Consider the following 27,866-nt stretch of genomic DNA (forward strand, 5'->3'; position numbering starts at 1 on the left):
CGAATGCTTATATCTGCTGAGCCATTCAGTTGGCCCCAGGAAACCATTTTTTAAGGGCAATTAGGTACCAAAGTTTTAGAGTTAGACATTGCTAGCTTCTAGATCTCCCTGGGACTTTTCTCATCTGTAAAATAAAATTACTCCTTTTGTCCCAGGGAGTAAGAGTATTTATAGTCTGTGAGCTTTTCCCCATCACTACGGAAATATTTACTCTTAAAAAAATAGGTTCCTTATATATGTCAACATTTTTCTGTGAAGCAAAAATCTCTTTGACCATCAAACGAAAAACAGATTAAAAAATGTGGTAAATTTATACTATGGAGTATTACTCAGATATTAGGGAGAAATGACATCAAGAAACTAGGCTACGTCCATAGCCAGCCCAGTTGAATCAGTCAGCTACAAATTCAGTAACAAATTGTTTCAAAAGAAAAAGGAGGAAAGCGACTGAAGAAGACCTTCAAAGTGGACTACTGGCCTCCCCTGACACACGCACATACTCCTCTACACACACATACAAACAAACACACACACACACACACACACACACACACACACACACACACACACATCTTTGGGACACCTAATGAGGTGCTGAGGATGAGCCAGAGGCCAATTTCAGTTGTCTAGAGACACTCATACCAACCTGTCACTGCTTTATGTCATACCATGACACATGCCCACCTATTTATCATCTCACATGGCTTTTGTTGGGAACATATTTGCCAGGTAGAATCTTTGTAAAGCTGTGCAAAGGAAGGGAGTGGAATCTTCAGTCATCAAAGTTTTGATTTAGTCTGAAATATTTGATCTTGTCACACATTGATCCTGTCAGACAGTATGGCCCATACACACTGCATGCTAATTGAAAGACTCTGTTGTACAATACTTTGGCTACTCCAGAGGCTGCACAAGTGACATGGCAGCTGGCTTTCCCAGAGTAAAGGGTTCAAGAGAGGAGACAGAAGCTAGTATGCCTTCTATTAACAGGCCTCAGAAGCAGCATGGTGCTATTTCTTCACTGTGAATCTGGCTGCACAATTTGCAATGTGCAAAAGGTCTGGACAAGAGTGTGGATACTAGATACTAGAGGGTTTACTGGGAGTCATCTTGGAAATAAGCTCCAACATCTGTAATTACAGAATGGAACAAACTGTGCTGGGATAAATGCTGAGTGTGTGTACAGCAGCCATCTGTTAGGAAGACTATTAAAAGGGAGGGGCAGGAAAGAAGGGGACACAATCAGATGGAGATGTCTGGAGGAGATGAACTTTCAATTTGGTCTGCAAAAGTAACATGGAGGTAGTTTTTTAAATACCTGAAAGAAAGAAGATAGAATAGGTGCCCTTAGTGAAAGCCCAGAAATACAGACAGACAGACAAGCACATAAACACACAGGATAGACACATGACTGTTATGTGTCTATGTAAAGTAACTATCATTTGATACTTTTCTAATGTTTATTGTTACTTTATGTGTACATGTTGGCAAATGTGCTGAGGTGTGCATGTGAATATCAGAAGAGAACTTGTGAAGTCAGTTTTCCTTACCTTTTTATGAGGTCTGTTAAGAGGTTGGAAGTGACAGAGGAGTACATGGAAAGGGTAGAAGGTTGAAAACTATGTATGCCCTACTCAACAGTACAGAGTATACGTACTAAAAGATAGATCCATTCTCATCTGTTTTTGGAATGTAAGATTTAAAGAGTCAATGATTTTAAGTAGCAGAAGCAAACTACAAAGCATCTGAAGGACCATGAGGTGATGCTTACGTGGAAGAAATGTAACAAAAATGCATATTGCTGAGCTCATCCTACATTCATTAGGTCTTGGGTAGGGATCAAGAATCTATAGTTTTCTGTCAGCATTGCAGGTGATTCTAAACTCCACACATAAAACATAAAGGAGACCCCAAAACCACCACTTCTCCATGTTTTATTGGCTGGTCTGCTCACACTGGGTCTCAGTTAGCTCAGAACAGGTCATTGACAGGTTTGAGCGACAGTGTCCCAATGAAAGCTGATAGTTGTCGGGAAGTAGATGGAGAGAAGACGCTTCTAAATATTAATAAAAGCCTGTGTTGAGACAGGTTTAGGAGTTGCATGTACATCTCTTGTGACATCCGAAACTTAGAAATCCTGTTTCAATACAAGTAGCCAAAGTTTTGGTGATGTTTTTAGAAATCAACATCAATTGTATGTTGAATTCTTTGGCTTACATCTTCCAACATCAACATCTTTGAAAGAACCTTTGTAGAGCCTCAAACCTGGTCTTTATAGGTGGGAAAGAATCAAGTGAGATTTATTTAATGTGTAGTTACAGCTTAACCTAAGACTTGATGGTTTCCAAGGATAAAGTAGCAGGAACCTACTAGTAAACCTCCCTCTGTCAATATAAGGCATCATGGAAGGACAGAGGCTCAGTGAGCCAAAAGGAACATGATCCCAGACCCTCCTGTCTGTGCACAAAGTCCCTTCCTTTCATCACATTTTAGTCACAGAAGCATCCTCTCTTTAGATCAGTGGAGCTTGACGAGATTGGCCACTGGAGCATTCACAGACTGCTTGCAGACTCTTCAGCACTTCACGTTCTAAAATGTAGCTCTGCTCAGCACCCGGAGTTCTGATTTGTGAACTGGACTGTTGCAGCCATTTAATTTCCTGAAATATTGCTGCCTTCTCAACTAATAGATTTTTCAATGCACTGAGGAGTAAATTTCATTAGCTCCTGTATTACATGGACTTAATATTTTTAGAAGTTATGGTTCTTCACACAGTTCTCTCTCTCTCGCTCGCTCGCTCTCTCTCTGTCTCTGTCTCTCTCTCTCTATGTGCGTGTGTGTGTGTGTGTGTGTGTGTGTGTGTGTGTGTGTGTGTGTGTGTGCTTAAAACAAGGCTGGATAGAGAGAAAATACTCTGCAAGTAGTTTCAAAGTGAACGAATGTAGTGACGCAAACAATTCTGGCTGAAAGGTCAAGGACTCACCTAAGTTGGAAGAGCACTTGCCTGGAATGCTTGATACCCACCCAGCACCACACATACCAGATGTGTATAATGGTGCATTCCTGCAATCTCCGTATGGGAAAGTGGAAGCAAGAAGACCCAAAGTTCATTGAAATCTTCAGTTATACAGTGAGTTTGAGACCAGCCTGGGCTTCAAGAGACCCTGCCTCAAAACTACACAAATGTCCAAAGAAACAAATGCATGGAATTCTGAGTGACTTCCCTACCATTGTGGAGACCCATGCCAAATTCTGCCATGACAGAAATCCTATGCTTAGGCTGTATGCTGTGACCTTCGAGCTGCTGACATTTACCTTATCACAAGGTCTTGTGTTCTAGGCTATACTTGGACTATTTACCTTTGAAAGAAGTAGAGAAGTCTCAACTTGGAATCACCCAGAGGATCTAGGAAGCTCTTACAAGGAACTACTCAGAGAACTAGGAAGTTCTACAGGGAGCGATTTAGGCTATTGTATTCTTGCCCCGGGGCTAGGGTGAGTGAGATAAGAATAGATCCTATTGACCTTGCCCTATATATGATCCTGCTAGTCGGCAATAAAGTGAATCTTGATCAGAAATTTCCTGACTTGTACCCTACTTTCAATCCGAACTCCCTCTTTCAGGTGAACCCTGATTCGATTTTTCCTGTGGGCTGGGACCCGACATACCATAGATTCATTCATGCTTTCAACCAACACTAAAGTGACATTTTAGTCTGATGCTCTAGGGTTTTGCCTTAAGGGAGAAGTCACAATCTCAGGAGACATAAGAATATTTCCTGTTTGGAGCCAGCCCGGGGTCATTCAAGGCTAAGAGTCTACTGGCTATGGAAAGATACTGATGCCCCGTTCCAAAGCTAACTTCCTCCTTTCAGCCTCTGCATAACTTCCTCCCTTCACCCCCTGCAGATGTTATTTAGCAGGTTAGCTCGGGACTTTCCGAGAGATAGTTAGCTAACATAAGATAGAAATTGCTCCGAGAAAAACCACAGGATGTTCCCCTGATGGTATCATCTGGAGACATTCTCGCCCACCCCCCACTACTGCTTAGTTCCTGCCTCCACCCCATATAAGCTTTTGCTTTTGATTCAATAAACGGACCTTGATAGGAACGCTACTTGGTCTCACCTCTTTCTTTCCCGTCTCATCCCTCGGGTATGGCTCCCCTCCCGACCCCGTAATTAGTTGTCCTGCTGGACAGGACAAGTGGCGCCCATTGTGGCCACGAGGTACGAGCCCTCTACTGTGACGAAGACCCTTTGTGGGCAATAGTTCAAAAGCCACCACGGTCAAGTTTCTCACCGAGGTCAAACTGAAAGTACCTCCGATTGTCTCCGGTGCGGGCCTGCCGCTCACAAGACCTCTCCGCACTTAGGTAAATGTTCATCTCTGTCAATACGATGGGTAAAAGTCTCTCAAAGGAAGTGCAATTTATTCACCACCTTAAAAGTTGTTTCAGGGAAAGAGGGGTTAGAGTTAAGAAAAAAAGACCTTGTATGTTTTTTCTTATTTGTTTCCCAAGTCTGTCCTTGGTTTGTCATTGATGGTCCTAATATTAATCCTGACCGTTGGGACCGTGTTCGTCGAGAGTTAGATTCCTATTCTTCCCAACATGGTCCTGAGACGATTCCTCTTCAAATTTTTAATTACTGGACTTTAGTTAAAGATCTTACCTTTTCTGATACCCCTGACATTTCTTCCATGGTTGCTTCAGCTGAGGCCTTCATTCGGCCTTTATCTCGTTCTGCCTCCTTGGCCTCCATGGAGTCGCATGGCTCCAAGTCGTTACAACGCCTAAAATCCCCCTGCCCTTCTGTTATCGTAGACATGGGGGATAACCCTCCTGCCTCCAATAAGCCTTTATATCCTTCCCTGTCCAAGATCTCTTTAGCGGATGATGCCCCCACAGACCAGGGCCCTGCAACCCAGGCTTATCCTGTTGTTAAGACAGTCCCCACCTCGGATGACTTAAGCTCCTCTGAGGAAAGCTACCTTAGAGGAAGAGGCCACCAGGTACCATAACCCAAATTGGCCGCCCCTTTCCTGCCCGCCCCCTTATTGGCCCCCTCCTTTTATTGCCCCCACATTTCAGCCTCACCTTCCCGGTAAATCCTCCTTACATTTGGCTAAACGCAACTTAAAACTACAGATTCAAGACCTTAAAGAGGTTCTTACTCTTCAAAAGGAATGCTCTGAACTTTCTATGGAGGTCCAATCCCTCCAAGATGCCCTCCGAAAAGCTCTTCTACTGCCTACCCCCAAGAAAAGGATATTATTGTACGTCTATGAACAATAAGGTCACATTTGTAAAGTGTTTTCTAGGTAAAACACACTACTGAAAAGCAATGTACAAATGTTAACTTCCCCTCCAAGTCATAATGCTGAAGCAGATGCCAAGGAAATCACACAATTATAAAGAACTATAGGACCTGGGTTTGAAAAGTCATATGTGCATCACTGATTCAAGTAAGATATTCAAATGAGCACTGGAAAATAAAAGCAATAAATAAGTTCTTAGTACAGTTCTTAGAATAGAGGAACAGATTGGAGATAGGAAGTCAAATCAGAAAATATGAAGCTCAGCAGACCTTGTATTTTAGCGTAAATGAGCACTCCATCAAGGTAATACTGAATAAGCATAATAAAGAGTCACTTTTTCACTAAATATGGTCACGTCTCCAATCTCTACAGGATTAAGAGCAGCACATGAAATACTATTTAAGGAAACTATGAAACTAAAGCATCAGGAAAGGAAAAATAAAACCAAATCCAAATTATAAGGGACTCTGAGGTCTGTTCTTCGGCACCTCGCCAGTGTGCTCTCTTGACCTTTGGTGCTCAGGCTTACCCAATGTATGAGTCTGAACAGTGTCACACTGGCCTGCAGCAAAGGTACACTGGAGTTTGGAGATCCTTCTACAGGTAAGGCTGAAGCCAAAATGCAGCACCAGACAGCTCTGCCCTGAATCCACATGGTCTGGCTGAATTTGGGCATCTAGAGGTGGTGCCAAGTATTTCACCTTGGTTTCTGGTTCTTTGGGCACAGAAAAAAGGGTTAGTTCCTAGAACCATCTTGAGGGGTGCTGCTTTGGGTTATTAAACCAACAAGTACTTCTTCTATACAATCAAGCATGGAGGTCACAACTGGATAAACGAAATAACTCATGAGCCATATCTTCCAACTTAGGAAAAAAGAAGACCAAGTTAATGATGTAGTTTTGTAAACTTTAGGTGGCTGAGTTTGGCTGTTCTTTTTTTCCCCCACATATATTGCCATAGTTTTTATGTTTTTAATTTTCTGGGAATATTCAAAACAATCTTTATGCAGAAGCACAAGGAACAATAAAATGTACCTGGACTTCAATTTTGAAAACACATTTCTGGAACAGGGACTTTCAGGTCCTGCATATAAGATACACAATGGCACTAGCTTGTTCTACAAGACCTGCAAGGAGGATGCTCTGTAGGAAGTACCGAGCAGACTGCCTCCCAGAGTCGGCATACATGTGAACTGTTAGTTAATTCTGAGTTAAGAAGGAATATTTCATTTGCTGACAAGTGGAAAAAAGGGCCTGATCACAGTGAACGAGAACAGAACACAAGCCTCTTACCACATCTGTCACCTCCTGTGATTTCCTGTCCTTGGTTATAATGGCTGGTTTTTAACAGTAGGCTTTATGTATTATGTATATGTAATATAAAGGCAGTGAGCACCCTCTGGAACACAATGTACGTTAAGTAATAACACTGTATTAATAATAATAGGGGATGAGAAAGGGGAGTTTTCAGCAGGGCTATTATGCCTGAGAATAAGATGTTGATCATTGCTTGATATTTTCTCTTCAAACATATTATTTAGCCAGTAGTGTACAGATTTAAAACCCACTGGGGTTCTTGAATTCAGCCTGGCTGAGTGGTTAAAATCCAATGAAAATATTGTAGATGAGTTTTAGCCAAGGGAGTATGGTATACAAAAGGAATATTTAACAGGTCAGAGTTTACAGAGGTCCATCTTTGAAAAATGATCCTGAAAAAAATAGTAGCTATACACACATGTGTTATAGTCTGGCTTTAACTCCAGCAAAGAAATACATTTTGACACTTAGGTATACCTTCTTCCATAATTGAGCTGGTGACATGGAATTAGGACTGAGAAGCATGGAGTATTTCCCATGGTTCCTATCCAAAGCAGTAATTGGGAATACTTGTTTACCTCCCATACTTCAATTAGAAAACAAAGGAAATCTGGCCCTGGGGTAGCCATTTGGGCTAAGGGCATGAAGAGAAATCACTATGGGGTGCACAGGACAAGTACCCAGTGTAGCAACACTGTGTTTCATGTAACTAGGCTTTCTGTTCTCTGGGTTCAGTGTTTTGAGCTCGTCAAAGTTTTAAGATTCTGCTGTGGGGGGTTACTTGGACTTGTTTGGCAATGCTTAGAGATGTTCTCAATTTTCAAATTGTGTGTGTGTGGGGGTGGGGGGGTGGGGGGAGACAGACCAGGAGTGGATGCTCAGAAGTCTCAGAAAGAAAATCTTTCACCACAAATAACTGCCACGTCCAAACTAGCAATAGGGCTAAGGCTAGGGACCCTTATTCAAAAGGGCTATTGAAGAAAAATATATATATAACTAAATACAATACATATTTAATATATTACACACACACACACACACACACACACACACACACACATACACACAGACACACATCTTTTGATCCTGATAGGAGAATCAAGTTCTTCTTGTTTGGACCCAGTGGAAAATTTATAGTCTCCAGAGGTAAGGAAAGATTTTGAAGGGGAAAGTACTCAGGACCCATACAGGCTGATTTTTCTCTCTGTCGGAAGGGACCTAAGGTTTAAAATAGCGTGTCTATTCAGGAACTGGTTCAGGGAAGCCTTGTCTTGGCTGTAGACACGGAGGTCCACCTTCATTGGCCCTCTCCTCGCAACTCAGGCTGGAGCTTTCTGCTGGAGCTCAATGTCTATCAGCCCTGCAGGTTAAGTGTCACCCTAAATACAACCACACATTGAAAAAAGGCGTGTGAGTTCCAGGCACTAGTCAGCTCCCGTCATACTGTCACCAAGTGATGGGTCTGAGGCATATGAGTGGCAGGTGTTAACCATTCTAGGTCAAGAGCACATGGTCATTTGCTCTGCATGAAAAGAAGCAGAGAGGTTTTGTTCATGGGGCCCAGATCCAGGATGTGCCACACTAAATCAACCTATTCGCCCCCGTTTGTGTGTGTGTGTATGTCTGTATGTCTGTGTGTGTATGTGTTTGTGTACATGGCGCCCATACAAGCATGAGTGTGTATACACATATAGGCATGCATGTATAGTAGCAACAGGGATCTCCCTCCCTAGTGCTGGTATTATAAGTCAGGGACACCACACCCAGTTTATCACATGCATTGTGGGAATCAAAGTCAGGTTCTCAAGAAAAACATTTTATCGATTATCTCTTTAGTCCCTTTCACCTGTTCCTATGAAGCATTGTCTTCTCTGTTCATTTCATATACACTCTTATTTAAGGAATAACAAAATACGGAATGGATGAGTATATTCCTCTGTATTGGGCAGTATGTTACTCACAGGTATCATCCTATGAATCACCTGTGAGTGGACATCTAGACAACAAACTCTTGCCTTTCTAAGAAAACTTTTCCTGTCCCAATTTCCACCATTTTTCTAGCAGTGTACTCACCAGGAAGTGATATCTGATCCTTCTCTCTACATCATATCACCTCCCCTTTGTTTATCATGTCCATACCCTATCAAGGCAGCTGTTAGCCCATACCTGTCATGTGAGTCATCTACAGAGGTATTTCAGAACCTTCTCTCCAGGAACCATTTCAGATAAAACATTAAGTATTGAGAATATTAACAAAATGTTTTCTTTCTTAGTTTATCCACTAAGACATCTGACTTCAGGACCCATCCCTTCACTGGATTCCTAGAGATGACCACGTCAAAGGCACTAGGATGAAACAGGGTTTGTAGTTGTCATTCTTTTGCAAGTTGATCAGTTGTAAAACTAGAATTCTAGACAGACAGAACTGAACAAAACAAAGACCATCCCATTTAGCTCTGCCGTCTTACCTGTCATATGCTGTATAGTTTGGGGAAACTTTTTAGACTCAGTTCTATACCCTAAAAAAATTAAAGTCTAATTTTCTAAACATGAGATCAATTTCATCTGCACTGATCTGATACTAAGCATGTCCCTCTCAGCTTTCTTGCTCATTGGTGACTCACTTGGTATATAGGATATCCTTAAGGGTGCCTTTTTGATCCTCAATCACCATTTTAGATTGTAAAGCATAGTGCTTTCAATGAAGCTCAAAGTAGAATAGAGGTTCGATTTGTGACTTGCCTCCTCTTAAAGTACACACCCTGACTATATACATCCTGAAAAGTAGAAAAATCTTAAGTGGATTGGGGTGACAGTTTTAGGTTTGGTTTATTAGGCTCCTCAACCAGAAAAGTGCTAGAGAGAAACAAGAGTGCATTCTTTCTTTTCAGAGCATACAGCATGAAGGATTTTAACTTTTATGGGTAAGCTCTGCAGATAATAACCAGGTAGGACTTTATTTTGGAAAACAGAGCATTTACTTGGGCAATGAAAACCTGTCTCCAGTTCATATCACCAGACAGAATGTTCTATGCCTTCACTGCACCTTCTCCTAAAACTTCTGAGTGCTTTAAAATGAAAAATGGCCTTTCTTTACTTGTCACTAGGAACCATGGTAGCCCCAGCTCAAGTTCAGTTCCTGGTCATGATGCTTCTGGGAAGTGACCTCAGCTGCCTAGTGCTAAGAGACTACAGTGAAGTTGTCTCTGTTTCCAGTTACATTGTTCTGAAACAATAAACCAGTTGTTCCAAATATGAATTCCTAAGAAGAGCACATACTCACTCAGCAAGTCCTTATCTTCTGGTTGGTCCGTTTCAAGGTATGAACAGGGAGTGTCTCCCCCAATCAGTTGAGGATGCTGAGACCCTTAAGTGGAGTTAACATAACCATTCTGCTTGACTGGGTACTCTCAGGGCTATCTACTCACCTCGAACTTGAAGAGTGCCCTGGGGCCTTCCACACACACATCAACAGGCATGTTATTCAACTTGAATACCAACTTGATTAAATGGAAAGCCACATATTAGAAAAGACAATAAATGATAGGAGAGAAAAACTGACAACTATTGATTATTACTAATTCTTACTGCTTCCCAAGTAAGCAAGGTCCTCACACCAAACCTACACTGATAATGAAGGGCTATTCATAAATTCCTTCCCAGATATAGATCCAAATTCTCTGCTGAGAAGACTGCACACACACACACACACACACACACACACACACACACACACACACACACACAAACTTGTTGTAGTTAATGCATGGGTGCCTTTCTTCTCTTTGGATGCTGAAGAGGTTGAGAATCAAATTTTCAGTGACCTTCTAAGTATGATCTTTCACATATCCCATAAAGATTCCTAAAACAATGGAGTTCCAAGATGGCGGCACCCAACAAGCATTGTATCTGATCTACTGCACAGAGACCAGGGACTTGAATGGAGCCACAGAATACTAAATCTAGAGAACTTTAGTGAAGGACACCAGAAGCCGCATCCCATCAAGAGAAACATAAAAAGGACTAAAGGACAGCATAAAAATGCAAACAACAAAAACCAAAACAGCTCAGCATCTCCAGATCCCAGCTGTCCCAAAGAAAATAACGTTGGGAACCAAAACAAAATCGAAATAAAAGAAAACGACCTCAAATCCTTAGTAAGGAATATGATAATGGAAGAAACCAATGAAATCTGTAAACAACTGCAGGAAGATGCAACCAAGCAGGTTGAAGACATGAAAGAGACATATAGAGAGGCACTGGAAAATTTTCAGGAAAATATAAACAGACAGATGAAGGAAATCAATAAAACACTCTAAGATCTGAAGTTGAAAATGGAATCTATGACAAAAGAACACACAGAAGAAAAACATGACCCAGAGGCCTTAGAGAAGAAAGCAACCAACAAAGAGAGGACCTTCTCTAACAGAATCCAAGAAATGGAGGAACAAATTTCAGGACTTGAAAATACAATTTTAGAATTCGAAACAACCATCAAAGAAAATGCTAAATCTGAAAAGTTCCTGACACAGAACATCCAAGAAATCAAGGACACCATGATAAGATGAAACCTGAGAACAACAGGCATTAAAGAAAGAGAAGACACCTGACTCCATGGCCCAGAAAATATCTTCAACGGAATTATAGAAGAAAAATTTCCCAATCTGAAGGAGATGCATATGACCATACAAGAAGCCTACAGAACATCAAATAGAATAGACCAAAAAAGAAAATCTTTCTGCCACATAATAATAAAAACACAAAATATACAGAACAAATAAAAATATTAAAAGCAGCAAGAGAAAAAGGCAGAGTAACATACGATGGCAAACCTATCAGAATTACACCCAACTTTTCAGCAGAGACCATGAAAGCCAGAGGGCCTGGACAGAGGTCCTGCAAACCCTAAGAGACCACAGATGCCAGGCAGACTACCATAGCCATGAAACTAGCAATAAGCATTGATGGAGAAAACAAAATATTCCATAACAGAAACAAATTCAAACAGGACCTATCCACAAATCCAGCTTTACAGAAGTTACTAGAAGGAAAACTCCACCCCACAGGGATGAGTTAAAACCAAAACTACACAGGAAATCGATAATTACACCATTGCAAAATCACAACCTCACAAACATCAAAATGAAGGGACTTAACAGTCACTGGTTCTTAATATCTCTTAACATCAATGGTCTCAATTCTCCAAAAGAAAAAAAAGACACAGAATGGATGCATAAACATTCTTCTGCATCCAAGAAACACATCTCACCCACAAGGACAGACATATTTGAGCATGTTCCCTTGATGGGGAGGCCTGGGGGCACTCAGGAAGAATAGCAGGCTAACAAAAAGAGACTTGATACCCTATGAGCATATACAGGGGGAGGAGGTCCCTCTCAGTCACAGTCATAGGGGAAGGGAGTAAAGGAAAAAAGGGATGGAGGGAGGAATGGGAGGATACAAGGGATGGGATAACAATAGAGATGTAATATGAATGAATTAATAAAAAAATAGAAGTTAAGAAAAAAAGATTCCTTAAACATGGCGTAAGCAAAAAGAGTGGCTTGAGGATACATACAAATCCCCATGAAGTTCAGGGGTCTTTTCTAACCAAATTTTATGAGGAAGCCCAGGAGTGGCATCAGCCTTACAGGACCAGACCAAATGACACAGTCATAGCACACATGTTAACAGGCAGCAAAGTGCTCCAACAGGAAGAATTCTTTCTGTCCTATGTACCTATCTGTTTTCCTTTCCTCACTCTTTTTTTATACTGTCTAAGGAAAATCCTATTTTTTAAAATTGCACTACTTTTTTCTTTTAACTACTACTACTACTTTTGTACAATGAAATCAAGTTGAAATCAAAACAGAGCATTTCTAAGTAAAGTGATATTACATGCTATTGTTTGTTTTCTGTATAACTAGGTGTGAACCAGGTGCATGCCTATAAATTTGGACAATAAGAACTTCTGTGACTTTTTTCTTTTTAAATTAACTTATTTTTGTTTTATGTGTGTGACTCTGCATGCATATATGAATGTATATCACCTGTGTGCCTGGGGTCAGGCCAGAAGAGGTTGCTGGATCCCCTGGAACTTAAGTTATAGGCATCTATGAGATACCTGATGTGGGTACTGGGAACTGAACTCAGTTCCTTTGCAAGAGCAGTAAGTGCTCTTAACTGCTCAGCTATCTCTCCATATCCTACTTTTCTTTCATTAGAAAGCTTTAAAAGGCTTACGTATTTCCTTTAATTTATACAGGAAATATTTAAATTTGTTACTCAATAAATTAAAACCTGTTAAACATAATTATTAAAGTCCTTTAGTACCTCCTAGTGAGGAAAGGCACAATCTCTATCCTTTAATTATGTTTATTATTTATTACTACAAAAATAATACTTTGACACCATTTCTATTTCCTGAGAGCAATGATATCTATATTTCATGAGCTAGCAAGTTGTTTTTGGGGTTTTTTTAAAAATAGGAAAATGGATAAGGTAAGGTGCAGTTTACTTAATTTCTACTTCAGGCAATTTTTCAAGTAGTCAGTAAGAACCTTAATATATCTATCTGCACATATATATGTACATGAGGGTACTTGTGTATAGGTGTGTACATATAGGTGTATTTACATGTTGTGAAAACACCAGTCTACACAAGAACAGAATTAACAAAAATTCAAAGCAAGTTCAGGGGCTGGAAAGATGGGTCAGCTGTTAGGAAAACTATGAAAACATGAGAGCCTGAGTTAAATCCCCAGTGGTGATCTGAAAAGCAGAATATGTCATGCAGACATAAAACTCAATTTTGGAAAACAAACAAACAAAAACAAGCTTTAGGTCCACAGTGAGACTCTGTTTAGAGGAATTAAGGCAGAGAATGATGGAGGACACCTAACATTTTCCTCTATCTCTGCACATGCATCCACAGGCTCGCTTCGCTCCCTCCCTTCCTCTTTTCTTTTTTCTCTCCCTTTATCCCCCTCTTTCTTCCTCCCTAACCCTTCCCCTCCTTTCTCCACACACACACACACACACACACACATATACACTACAATGTAAGCTAGAAATTTTGATTCACTCTGGACATCAGCTTTTACACACAATAAAGAGGATAAGACTCAGAACTTTGTCCAGCTAAGGGGCAGATAGGATGCCATGTACATCTAGAGACGCAAACTGTATCTCTCTGCACACAGATGACCTAGAAATAAAGTTTGTCATGCACCTTGATGAAAACTGACTCTCCTTTCCCCAGCAGCTATTAATTATAAAAACCTTCTCAGAGAGGAGTGGTGTCTTGTGATCCCCTCCACTCTCCCTAACTGGAATGTGGACTGGCTTGATTATGTGTCTTGTTCAGGTAATCACTGCTATGTGAGTTTATATATAATGATCACGTCTGGCCAGAAGACACTTTGCAGTGGGGCTCCCCATCCTTTGGCTCTTTCTATTTTCCGCACTCTCTTCTGCAGTGTTCTTGGATGGAGAAGGTGTGATATACATGTGACACTTAGATTAAAGCTGAGCACACAGCATATATTTACTCCTTGCCCTGTGACCAGTTGTGCAGCTCTCTTAACTACAGTCCACTGCAAAAAGTTTCCTTGAATAGGGCTAAGACAATGCAAACCTTCTTTTAGGCAAACACAACTTCATTTTCACAAATCAGCACAGACTTTGCAGGGAGGACCAAGGTCTCTTTCCAGCACTTTATGGCTAAGAAGGCTTGATCAAGGTAACTCTGTGCCCAAGTTTTTCTATGAAAACTAGAATCCTAACAGCACTCATTCTCAAGTCACTGCAAGAATGAAATAAGTTAACCCACACTAAGTACTTAGTGCTCTATCACATGCATGGTGAATGACTAATAAATGCTGCTTATTACTTTATCACTGTTTTCTAAACATATTGCCTTCCTCCATCTTACAATTCATTTTCTTTATTAGCATTTTCTCAATTTTATTCAAATGCACCAGGGAAGGGCATATTCCTATGTGATGCACTACTTTTAAAATTATTACTTTTTAAAATTTTCATGCCTTAATTTTTCTTACTTCACAGAATTTTGCTGTTGACTCTGTTTCCTTTCTGCTTTCCTTGGGCCAACACCACTGCTCATGTTTCAATTACCAAATGGCAAGCAAGGTCCACTCATCACCCTCTTTGCTTCTGAATAATGAACATCAGAGTTTATTACCACATCTCCAGTGATAGCTCTGAGTAAACTCTGGAAACTTTAGTGTTCCATGTCCTTTTCTAGCTGCAAAGTAGCTGGCATTTTTGTTTCTATTTCCTCCTGAATTAAATATACATTTAAGAAGATACTTTTACTTTTCCCTTACTTTCAAGTGAGTTTCTTGCAGGTTATTTTTTCTACAATGGTGTCAGGTCAGCAATGTTGGTGGTCTGACATTTACTGAGGGTGTTGTTTGTCGTTGGCCACCATTAGTCATCAAATTTGTTATGAACCTTGAAAATCCATTCTTCCTGTGCATGTGGATATGGAGATTGATAGCTGTTGACCTTGATTATATGTTTTTAAAACTCTCGTTAGTTTTACTTCATTGCTGTAATTGTTCTGATGGTGGAAACTGTCCCCACATAACCTACACTTGTTTGAGAATATGTTTTACCCCTAAGCTGTCTGCTTGGCCGAAAGGCTACAGTATAAAGAGAGGTGCAAGGTTTAGCTAGGATTTTTCACCTGTGTATTTAATACTAAAGATCATTTCTTCAGTACATATTTTACTTCATATTTTCTTTAGGTAGACTCTGTTTCATTGCAACAGTGATCCCTAATAGCCATCATTTCATCACTCGTTATACTGAGGCATTGCAGAAAGTTCACCTTCATTCTCACGGGAAAGGGAAAACAAACAAACAAACAAAAAACAAAGTGTTAAAATATACCATCCAAATTACTCTCTCAAATCATATAAAATTTTATGGCTTTGAAACCCAATCTATATTTCCCCTAGTGTTTACTGCCTGTAATCAGATGGCTATTTGTACATATTTTCAAACCAATTTTCTGACATTTATACTTAGCCTTGCAGTTGATTTAAGGCAACTATCTCCAGATCATTCTACACACACCCTTACTCAGCACACACTGTCTGCTTCTTGAAAACAAGGCTTTTCATTCCTTTTAACTAACTTTTCATATCTATCTATATATAAATGTGCATGTGTGTGTGTGTGTGTTGTGTGTGTGTGTCTGTCTGTCTGTCTGTCTGTTTGTCTGTATTTGTTCACACATGCCATGGGGTACAAGTAGAAACCAGAGTATAATTTGTTGGAGATGTTTCTCTACTTCCACCAAGTAGGTCAGGCGACTTAACTTGGGTCCTCAGTACCTTTACAACCAGAGCTATCTCCCTGGGTCCAAGATCTTTTCATTCTTGAGTACCCATTTTGATGACTTTGGGGAGCTAGGAATGACTTATGATGGATGGCTTGTTTTCTCTGGGTGCTCACACAGCATAAGCCATTTTACTGTCATATATACATGAGAATACATGGGCACTACTCCTGGATGTTTCTCAGTTTTCCTTCAAGCTTTGAAGATACTTTAAAGTTTTCATCATAAATTAGTAGGAAACACTTAAGTATGTTCAACTTGCTTATACAAGGTATATAAGTCACATGCTATCTCAATTATTGATATACTTTTTGTTCAATACATTATTAGTTAAAAACAAATTTAATTAAAATAAAATGAGCTAAATGTTTACACAGTACATTTAAGTATACAAAATTAAAATGAGGGCCTGGAACAATGATCCATGTCTTTAATATCAGCATTTGGGAGGCAAGGCAGGCAGACCTCTGTAAGTTCAAGGCCAGCCAAGGCTACACAGTGAGACCCTGCCTCAAAACAACAACAACAACAACAACCCTCCAAAACCCTAATAATTTAATTCAGTTTAGGATATTTTACAAAAAACATATCACATTTGTTTTTTATTCACCTGTGCATCCTCTTCATACATATCCCTCTCACTCTTTCTCAAAATTGCCTAACTGGTCATCCTAGGCTAGCCTTAAACTCATACACTCCTGTCTTTCTCTGCCTCCTAAAAGCAGTAATTACAAGTACTGGCACTGTGCCGAGATTAATTTTGCTTTGTAAAATGTAGTTAAAGAAAATGAAACATTCTACAAATCATACCATACTTTATTACTATCAAACACTATGCTGGAGTCAGATTTTTGGTTTTATAATCCATGAACATGGTCTTTGGAACAAGGCTCCTTCAAAGCATTCATTTCCTCACCTGGAAATGGTGACGTCAGCATGGCCACCTTAGAGTGCATTGTGTAACTAAAGTAAGAATATATTTGTTAAGCATATCATTCTGCATACTGTCAAATCTTACTAATGGGAATTACTATTTTAAAGGAGGGATTTTGTTTAATCCCTGCTACTGAAATGTGCACTGAGTTGTGAACACTGATTAATGACCACACCAAATCAGAGATCCTTCATTTCCAATTTTCTTATTTGAGATATTGGCAGGTGGAGTGTGTATCACAAGAAGATAATACTAAACTTAGGTCTACAGAAGCTGGAACTCACATCTTCTCCATCTGCTTAACAGTGATCTAATAATGTTTTTGGTCAATGAGTAATTAATAAGTTGAAGGAAGCACCTTTCCTATCTAGAACATGGAGTTATTCAGAGGACATAGGAAAATCAGGCACATGGAAGCATTTCATTCTTCAAAAAGCTTAGCTATGACCATGATGATCACAAGCAGTTAGAATGAGAAGGGTACATTGCTCAAGATGAAACCAAGGTAGTTTCAGACACTGGATAGTTTTAAATGAGTTAGGTAAGTCTCTGAGCTTAGACCAGTGATTGTACCAGATAGGAAAGGGAACACAGAGCTCATGAAAAAGTGACAGGAAGATCTAGTTACAGAAATATGAGGCAGAGAGAAATAGATGACAGAAGCCATTTGTGAAAGCACAGCTCAAATACACATTTACGTTGTATAACATCTCTGTATACCCTCCTTCAAGAAATAAATTGATAAGGGAAAAGAGAGAACTCGGTAGATACGCCAAGTCTTTGAGAAAGCAGGTGGCTGTGGCTCAACTCTGCATAGCCTCAGAGAGAGAACATGAAATGGGTGCTTTGGACAATGTTTCACTCTAAGAGCTGGGCACAGAGTGAAGTTATATTCTCTGCTCATGGGTTCTCACCAAAAGAAAGTGTAATTAAAGATGAATCAAATACATACTTATCCTAAGTCTTCATTGGTCCTTGACCCAGTGGACCCAGTGAAGCTCAAGGCAATCAACTCTGAGAATTTCTAAATATGACAAAGAATCTTCAGAAGGAAATGATTTCAAATCACTAAGTGTTCAAACAAAAATGAACCAGTTATCTATGCATCAAATAAGAATTGAAAATATAAGATAATGGCAGAGGACTGCCATGTTCTTTCCTAATGAAGAGTGCATGATTCTCAGAAGGAAACATGCCCCATTCATTAAGAAGGCTAAGTGCAGCTGTATGCAGAGTGGTGCATGCCCTTAATCTTAGCACTCTGGATTGAGGTGCCCAGGGGCAGACAGATTTCTGTGAGTTTGAGGACAAAATGTCAACAGAGGCAAATGCTTTAAGGCTAGTCAGAGATACATAGTGACACTCTGAAAAGGAAAAAAAAAAAAAAAAAAAAAAAAAAGAAGCTTGATATACAAAGAATAAAATTTCTCAGGTCTAAATGAAGGGAAGACCTGACATAAAAAGATTACATTATAATGCATTTCTGTTGTCTGTCTACATAGTTATATACACCCAGCATATAATGGGCAGTGGCTGGTCTTCTATGCATCCGATATATATATATATATATATATATTTTTTTTAATCTGTGGCTTTTATGCACAATGTATATCCTGTGGTCTTGATGTAAGCATCCATGACAAAGGCTAAGACATACCATTTGAATATGAACAAGATGTGGTTTTCAGAAATTGGACCATTAATCCAGAAACCAGAAAAGCATTACATGATCATGCTAATGGCACCTGTTCTGGTCCTGCATGTATTACCTCCTGTCAGCCCTCCTACAACAATATAACAAAGAAGGAGGGTCAAGCCTATGAACTATTCTGAAAACCAAGCCATGATGCCTATCCTTTAAGAGGTCAGCAATCACCCTGGTAGTGGAAATGATGAAGTTATTAATAACCAACCTCAAACATTAATGTTTCTTGACTTTTGATGGGGTTTTGTTTTGTTTTTTTTAACACCTTTTTATTGAAAAATAAAATAATTCATATTACATCTCATTTTCTATCCCATCCCATGCATCCTCCCATTCCTCTCTCCCTCCCACTTTTACCTCAATCCCCCTTCCCTATGACTGTGACTGAGGGGGACCTCCTCCCCCTGAATATGGTGCTAGGGTATCAAGTCTCTTCTTGGTAGTCCGCTATCCTTCCTCCAAGTGCCATTGGGCCTCCCCAACAAAGGGACATGGCCAAATATGGGGCACCAGAGATCCTGTGAAAGTCAGTCCTCAGTCTCCACTTAACTGTGGAGAATGTTCTGTCCCTTGGCTAGATCTGGGTAGGGGTTTGATGATGACTGCACGTTTTGTCCTTGGTTGGTGCCTTAGATCAAGCAGAACCCCTGGGCTCAGATCCACTTGATGGGGTTTTGTATTGATAATGCTAATTCAAGTAAAAATACTGTAAATCAGAAAGTAATTTATGCATTGAATATAAAAATTGCAGCTGACAAAACAACCTGTCCTAGAGCTGTGACTGTTTCCTCTGGTAGAATAGGGTAAACTGAGCATTGCAACTCCCTGTTGCTGCCAAGCATTACAAAATAGATATGCTACATTCCATTAGCAAATGAAAAACCCAAATCCCAGCCAGGCATGGTGGCACAGGCCTGTAATCCCAGCACTTCGAGGCAGAGGCAGAAGGATCACTATGAGTTCGAGGCCAGCCTGGTCTACAAAGCAAGTCCAGAATACTCAAGGCTACACAGAGAATCCTGTCTTGAAAAAAACAAAAACCAAACCAAACAAACAAACAAAACAAACAAACAAAAAACACAAAACCAAAAGAAAAGAAAAACTCAAATCTCAAACCTCAGGTACACTTTACTGCATGCACAATGCTTTAGTTCTGTTTTAAAGATGAAGTACTGTAAGCTGAACTGTCCTGATGAGTGCATGTGTAGTCCGCCATGTGAGGAGAAGGTAGGTGTCCACAGTGTGCCAAGCGCTGTGCTTCCTAATATAAAATACAATTTTTATGCAACAAAGGGGGGCTATAGCTATGGCTTGAAAGGCCTAAGTGCTGTGTGTTGCTGTGGTTATTTTAGCATGTATCAAAAAATCCAAGTCATACTTCCTATCTGGGTCCACTACTGAATACCTCAAGACTAGATCAGAGCCTCCAAAGGAGATGGAATTGCCCGAGCGCAGAGGAATATCTAGTCACATTAACTGAAGCACAAATACTGCTAGTGTGGAACCCTAAGTAGACTTGACCCCAGGATTAGCATTTGAAAATCCTAGCCAGATCTTCAGGAAAATGTATACATTAAAAATAATCATTAAAGAAACCTTGCTTGCCTTTCTAGGCCTCATTTGTTCAAAAATCTATGAATATCAGACCTCTTTCAACACATAGAATCCATGTTTGCTTCATTTTTCTGTAGTTGAAAATTCAGTGTTCAGTAAGTTTATCTTCCTGGGAAATGGACTGCATAGGCAGGAGTTCACCTAATGCTCTATGGAGAGGCCTGCAAGGGGGCTGAGAGATAACAACTGTCTAAAGAGAACCACCAGTCTTTCCACAGAAGTCAGCACAAAGGCAGTTAGCAATGAGTGGGACACCAATTTTCAGAGTCAACCATCAACAGCTTCTGTAACCACTACCTTGAATTCCACTTCATAACCTCTCTGATGTGGGTAATGAGCAGGCATCAGGGCTGAGAGAAAAGGAGATAAATTAGGACTCACCACAGATAGGTGATGGATGAAACAGCCACTGCTCCAGCCACTTTCCTTTATGAGCTCAGCATCATTGGAACCTGAGTGGTGGCATGGGGGTGACTTTCTGTGCCAGACAGGGCAAGATAAAAGGCGAATAGACATGCAGGACCTTGTCTAAAAGCTGGCAAGAACTGTTTTGCTGATTTAAAGCAAACTATCTACAGTAACAATCATTTAGTTTTGAAGAAGGTCCTTGGATGAGAGTGACTGGGCCACCACAAACCTCAGCAGCATCACTGGAGTGGGTCACTTTTATGCCTAGCAGGAAGGTCTGTTCCCAGCAGCCCTTTAAATGCTTAATTCATTTGCTCTTCAGGGAAAGTGAGAAAAGGCATTGAGAGCTTGGGGCACCCTTGTCTAACTAGATATATAGACAATATGTTAGCCTACACACACACAAAGGGAAAGAACACAGTATGAGGATTAGACAGTGGCGTTAAGACATTTCTGAGTTTTGAGCCATGAGTCCATGGCTCCAGAACATTCAGCTAAGATTTGGAGTCATTTATTCATGTAGTAGGGATACTAGAACTGGTCCCATAGAATTGTGGGAATCCAGAGGAGAAGGAGGGAGAACATTAGAAACAATATATTCATTCTAAAGGGAATAGATGGTAGATGCTGTCCATGGTCCAAGGGACCCCAAAAGACGGGTTTGAGTACATTGGGACCAGGGCACCCTAATTTACCAGCCACTGTGGCCCTTTCCTTCAAACTTAAACTCCGTATGTGCCTAGTGAATTATGCAACTTCCTGTCTTAGATCATCTCATTTCACAAGAGAAAAGTCAAATATCAGCCTTGGCATTTATTAGCTGCCTGATCTTAGGCAAATATTCCTCAGTGCTGGGTTGCTAGCTGATGAATTATCTGTGAGATGGAGGTAATCAAAGTTCACTCTCAAGCCCAGAGGGTTGTCATAAGAAGTGAGTGACAGTATGCAGCCATCTACAAAGCTCTGTACCAAAATAAATCCCCCTATTCTTTCTGGAGGCTCAGAGCTGCAAGCTTTGAGCAGAGCTCACAGCACAGAATGTACAGTCTTGGTAGCCTATTGATATGGGAATTTGCAGGCTGGAAATAAATGGGCCATGCAAGTATTGGAAAGACCAAGGAGTATTCTACAGGCTGCAGAGATGGGCAGGCTGAGACTCCTATTTGCAAATCCACACTAATTGGTCATTATGGAGAAAAGTACACCAGTCCATGGTGAGTTTCCTACAATTCATTTTTAATCATGTACCCATCCCTCATAAATTTTCTATTCCTTCATACTCCATCTCCAGCACTAACATAGATAAAAGGGGGCCCATAGGAGCATGTCTGAGAAATGCCACTTCCAAGAGCTATACAAAGTGATTTCTTGGAGGCAGCCCTATCAGGAGAGGCTGTCCTGCATGTGTGGAGATGGGCTTTCTGACATACTTGTTGAACACAACTACAGAACACAGCTCATGTCTGCTTCCCTCCTGTTCTTCCTCCTTCCCAGTTATCATCAAAAGGGTGACATGTGGATGCGTTTGTTCCTGATACTTGTCAAGTAAAAAAAAAATATTCAACCTGGTTTCATAGTGAGTTTGAAGGAAGCATGAGATACATGGTGAGTTCAAGGCCATTGCAGGCTGCATAATGAAGACAGTATCTCATTATATTTATTTTAAAAAAGTGGAATAGTCAAAAGAAAAGATAGAAAAATGAATACTTACCTATCCTAGGGCTGCTACTGGGATATGGACTGGTATATATGCAAAACCACTATTGCAAAGTCTCAGGAAGGCAGACACCTGGCTGTCCACATAGATGGCAAATCATACTCAGAAATGTGGCAACCCTCTTCTGCAACCAAAGATAAATCTTTCCTTGTTGTTCTCAATAACATAGCACTGGAGCTGGGAATGCTAAGGCAGGACCATGATCCCAGCTACTAGGAAGCTGAAGCACGAGTTTCATAGGTTCCAGACTACCTTGGAAACTTAGTGAGGCACTGTCTGAAAGCAAAAAGCAAAATGAAGGGGAGGGAATAAGGCTCAGTATAACAATGCATGATGAGCTTTTGTGAAACCCTAGGCTAAATCGCCAGAACTGAAACTGAAACAAGCAAACATGGACTATGTACCATAGTGACTATTTCTTTAATCAACAAGTCACACAACAGGGACAAAACTCAGGGAGCAAAAAGACATTAAAAGGGTCTTAGTGATAAGACACTAAGACCAAGGCAACATAAACAAGAATTTAATTGAGGCTTACAGTTTCAGAGTGTTAGAGACCATGATATCATGCCAGAGAGTATGGATACAGATAGGCAGGCATGGCACTGGAGTAGTAGCTGAGAGCTCACATCTTAGAACACAAGAACAAGGTATAGGAGCTAATGGGAATTCTGTGGACATTTGAATCCTCAAAGCCTTCCCCAATGACATACTGCCCCGCCTTACACACACCACATAATCCTTCCCAAACAGATCTACCATGTGTTCAAACATGAATCTATGGGAGCTATTCTCAAACCATCACAAGCAAGATATAGAAGTCCATGGTCTGTGTTGAGTTTCCTCATGAAATGTGTGCAATCCTACAATGCACAAAACAAAGAGTCCCCAAGGTGATGACAAAAAAGGCAGTTGCTCACAATAGCATAACTTCAAGAAGAGAAAAGGGAATGACTTAGCAATGAGAAATGAAGACCAAGAAACAGTTTAATAGCCAAAAGAAATGGCTTGCACAGTTGTGGTCTTCCTCTTAAGAGCAATATGGGACCACAGAAAAATTTAACCAGAGGGCAGGGGTACCATATGTGGGTTCACTTTTTCAGAAAACTGATCCTTGCTATTATACAAGAATAGTCCTGGGAGAGGAAATGTGAGCAAAAGAGAAGGCAAGAGATGCAAATGTGCAAAGAAAGGTAATGATGGTTGGTTAGGGATACCAAGGCTCAACTAGGATGTGGGGTTACACACAGGGAGCAGAACAAGCCAATGATGAGTAGCTATGCCTATGACAGTGTCATGAGCAAGTTTGCAGAAATGATCATATATGAATGTTTTTCTGTATGACCACTAGTGCTCAGGAAGAATCGTGCTGTATATAATGTGTCCACATTCAATATCTAGGTAGGATCTGGAATAAAAATCCTGAGATATATGAGAGAGCTGGTAACAGATAGAAAGAAATACAGATGTCCGGACTCTTCTATGTAAGGCAGGGCTTATATGTCCTGATCATACTTCATCATTGAAGGGAGATATGAAAGAAACTCAAGGTAGAAACCTGTAGGCAAAGACTGAAACAGATTATGGAGGAATACTGCTTCCTGGCATGCTTTCCATGGCTTGCTCAGCCTACTTTCTTCTACAGCCAGGACCACCTGTCCAGGGATGGCAGCACCCCAGTGTGCTGGGCCCTCTCACATCAACTCTTATCAAGAATGTGTCCTACAAACTAATCTGACAAAGGCATTTTCCCAACTTAGGTTCCCTATCCCAAATAACTTTAACTTGTTTCAAACTGACAAAAATCTATCCAAGAAATAACAAGCTTGTAGAATAGCAGACAACTTCTTTATGTGGATCACCATGAATAAAAGAACCACATTCACTCTCTATTTTCTCCTCTTATCTAAGACTCAGGGGACTGCAAGGATCACCTTGGCCCTTCAACAACATAAAGTCCATGGATCACATCACAGGAGATGTGATCAATATGATCCATAACATGTAGGTAGTACATGACCTTGGAATTCAAAAAGGAGTGAGACTCTTCAATTTAAATTTTTTTTTTTTTTTTTTGTTGAGAAAGAGTCTTGTTAAGTTACCTGCTGGGCTCTAACTCCTGGGTTCTAACAATCCTTCCTCCCCAGTCTCCCAAAGACTGAGAATATACATTCTTGTCACCAAGAATTTTTAAGAACTTGATATGTTACTGAGACTATCTCCTCCCTCAGTGGTTGGCTTTAACCTAGCCCATTTGACAAGTAAGCTAGCCAAGTCTCAGACTCGATTACATAGACTTTCTATAGAAGACACATTTTTGATATTAAAACGTAGGAATTGCTCTCATCTCAGTTTTTTTTTTTTTTTTTTTTTTTTTTTTTTTTTCTTTAAAGACAGAATCTCACAATATATTTCAGGTTGCCTTGGAGATAGTTATCCTCCAGCACAAGCAACAAAATTTTCTTGGATTAGAGACCTATGCCCTCTCACCTGGCTCCCTCTGTGTTGCTAAACAAGCCATAGGTAGCTTGTTGTTTGAGACAGTGCAGGGAGGAAGTGGGTGATAAGTGTGGAGCAGAGGAGCCCTCTTGCCAGCTCTGCTCCTCCTTTCTGGTTTCATTTCCCCATGGTGTTGCAGCTAAAACCCTGGGAAACAAGAGTAGCTTGCTTCTTACCTTAATTAGCACAGCAATTTGCTAAATTTTGTTTTTACCATTTTAAGAATGTTAATCAATTTTAGCTCAGAATAGATTGCAATGGCACACAAATTACGACAAGCCCCAAATACAAAATTCTGAATATCTCGATCAACCTCAGAGCCTAAAATATGTGAAAATCAGAAACTCTAGCATGCATCAGCACGATCTATTTAAAATGCTACTACTCTGAAATGCAATTATAATGGCATTGTGGCTCTTAGAAGAATCAATTTCTCAGAATTGGCCCCAGGCCTGGGTGTATGGTCCTTCCCAAGGTGATTAGAAACAGAGGGCCAAAGTTTTCACTTAAACCTGCTAATTCCTTTAGCAATAGCAGTATGTTAAACCTCCTAGTATATAAGACACCTACCATGCACCACCTACTATGCACCAGATACATATACTATGCCAAGTATGAGGGAAACCTACCATGTACCACCTCTTATGTACTAGAAAAAGCTCTTGGCTTCATATTTCATTATAGATATGCTGCTAGGCTCCAATGGCAGGCTCAGAATTTTAGCACTGCCACAATAGAATAGTCATTTGAACATTCCATGCTCAAGATCTGTGTAAGTGTTTTACAAAAAATAAAAATAAATACATACATACACTCATACACACATCTTAGTCTGTTTTAAGTAAATTTACATTTTTATGTCAGGATGCATTTATAGTTTCCTGTGGCTGCATGGGGAGTAAGGACCATAGATTAGACATAGTGGTAACAGACAAATGTATAAAATGTCCCTTGCTTATTCTTGGGAAGGAGAAAGAACAGCAATGCCACTAAGTATAAAAGGATGGGTAAGATTTGACAAGATAGTAGGGAGAAAAAGTGTGATAGAGAGAACAGAATGAGAATAGGATGGCCACACTGCTGACAAGGCACACATCAGGTGTCTTCAAATATGTATTGCTAAGTGTTAGGGAGAATTCATAGAAATGACAAAAGACAGATAAGCAGAGTTGGGAGCCGAAGTACATGGTCTTTCATTAGATCACAATCTCAATCATCATGGAAGCAAGGTGGCATTATAGAACTTCAAAAAAAGGAATTAGGCGACCACATGACTCATTGGTTGAAATGCTCCAAATGTAGTCCTTATTCAGTGTATTCTTTTTGGGGCATTGTCATATATTCCTTCATCAGAAACTCTTACTTACCTTAAACCTTGAGAGCACAACCTTTCCTTGTCTGAAGAAACAGGCCAGCATGAGCTGATGATTGGTTTGTGCCTTGTGATCAGTAGTTAATAGAGCACAGAGTTAAGGCAAGGTCTGTCCGACTCTGAGGTCAGCATTCACCTTGGAGAGCAACAGAATGATGATCTATCATTGTAGTACATACCATGTTCAGATATGTACCAAGAGCACTGAACTTCAGCTTCTATGATGGTGGGTAGAATTGCCCAGATCAAAGAAGGTTCTATGTTAGCAGACCAGTTTTACTAATGTGTTGTTTAATGTTAAATTCAGATAAGCAAAATTACAATCTGAACATTTCCAACTAGGAGGTGAAGTCTCTATCTTCACTATAGTCCATTTAATTACACCCTACCAAGGATTCCAGCTGCAGCAGGACAGGGAAACTCTTATCCTTTTCCCCTCCTTCCTTTTAGTACCTTGAGCTCATCAGCATTATAGAAGTCCACACGTACTGCAGGTACCATCCAGGTCTGGAAGAGTGTAGCCAGGATCTGCTCAGCAATAGAATCAGCAATGAGGTGGAAGTGTAGAGGATTCCGCCTGTGGAGGGGAGAGGAGGATGCCAGAGGAACATTAAGGGCCTTGATTCTAGTTGCAAACTCACCCCCTTTCAAGCAGATAATATGGCACAGTGTCACAAGCTATTGTGGAAGTAAATCAGGCATGCTGCTCCACAGTGGTTCTTGATGAGAATATTAGAGCTGCAAGGGAGAGAGGACATCGCCCTCAATCTTTGAATTTCAGTTCCCACATTTGTTATTAAGACATCTGTAAGGAAGGCATAATTAAGAATTATGCAAACTCTTGCATCTTCCAACTTGACATGCCAGCATTAATGCAGAAACACAAAGACTGGTATGGGAAGAGGCCAACATACTTCTCCATTAACTCAAAGGTGAGTGGTATTTTCTGCTTATTCTTTTCCAAAACGAAACTGTTTTTATGCTGGTATCATATGGGACTTTGTTTCTTTGTAGTGGGTCCAAGACTTTCACTCATTCAATTGTCCACAGTAACCAGCTCTTACATGACAGCATGACACAGGAACATTTACTTGTGCACTTTAATACTTGAACCCCATCTGGTGGTTCTGTTTGGGTAGGTACTGGAACCTTTAAGGGGTAAAGTTTGCTGCCATAAGTGACAGAGACTAAGTCTGGAGGCTTATAGCTTAAGCTCTCTTCTTGGGTTTGTGCTCCTGCTTTCCCCTTCATGATGAAATGTATCTCCTTCAGTTGCAAGTTATACTAAACTGTTTCTTTCTTAAGTTAATTTGGTTAAGGTATCTTCTTACCACAAGGAAAGAAGTAATAAGTACTGAAAGTAGGTATTCTAAGAGGGGTTGTTGTTTTTTTTAAGGTTTATTCATTATGTATACAGTGTTCTTCCTGCACACAAGAAGAGAACACCAGATCTCATTACAGATGGTTATGAGCCATCACGTGGTTGCTGGGAAATGAACTCAGGACCTCTGGAAGAGCAATAGGTGCTCTTAACTTCTGAGCCATCTCCTGAAGAGTAGAAAAGGGGTTGTAATACATGTCTTTTAACTATAAGTCAGAACAAACCCTTTTTTCC

At 40.3% G+C, this 27,866-nt stretch overlaps 1 protein-coding gene across 4 annotated transcripts in view; it reads right to left on the reverse strand.

Annotated features, from left to right (window-relative positions):
• The window catches only part of Large1 (LARGE xylosyl- and glucuronyltransferase 1), a 497,928-nt gene that overhangs the window by 204,134 nt on the left and 265,928 nt on the right, over window positions 1-27,866 (reverse strand). For all 4 annotated transcript variants that reach the window (XM_051168561.1, XM_051168560.1, XM_051168562.1 and 1 more), the window contains one exon: window positions 26,705-26,828. In XM_051168561.1, coding sequence (XP_051024518.1) covers window positions 26,705-26,828 — 124 coding nt within the window. The remainder of the gene's footprint in view (window positions 1-26,704; window positions 26,829-27,866) is intronic.

Source organism: Acomys russatus, chromosome 26 (assembly GCF_903995435.1).
Source record: "Acomys russatus chromosome 26, mAcoRus1.1, whole genome shotgun sequence".
Lineage (NCBI taxonomy): Eukaryota > Metazoa > Chordata > Mammalia > Rodentia > Muridae > Acomys > Acomys russatus.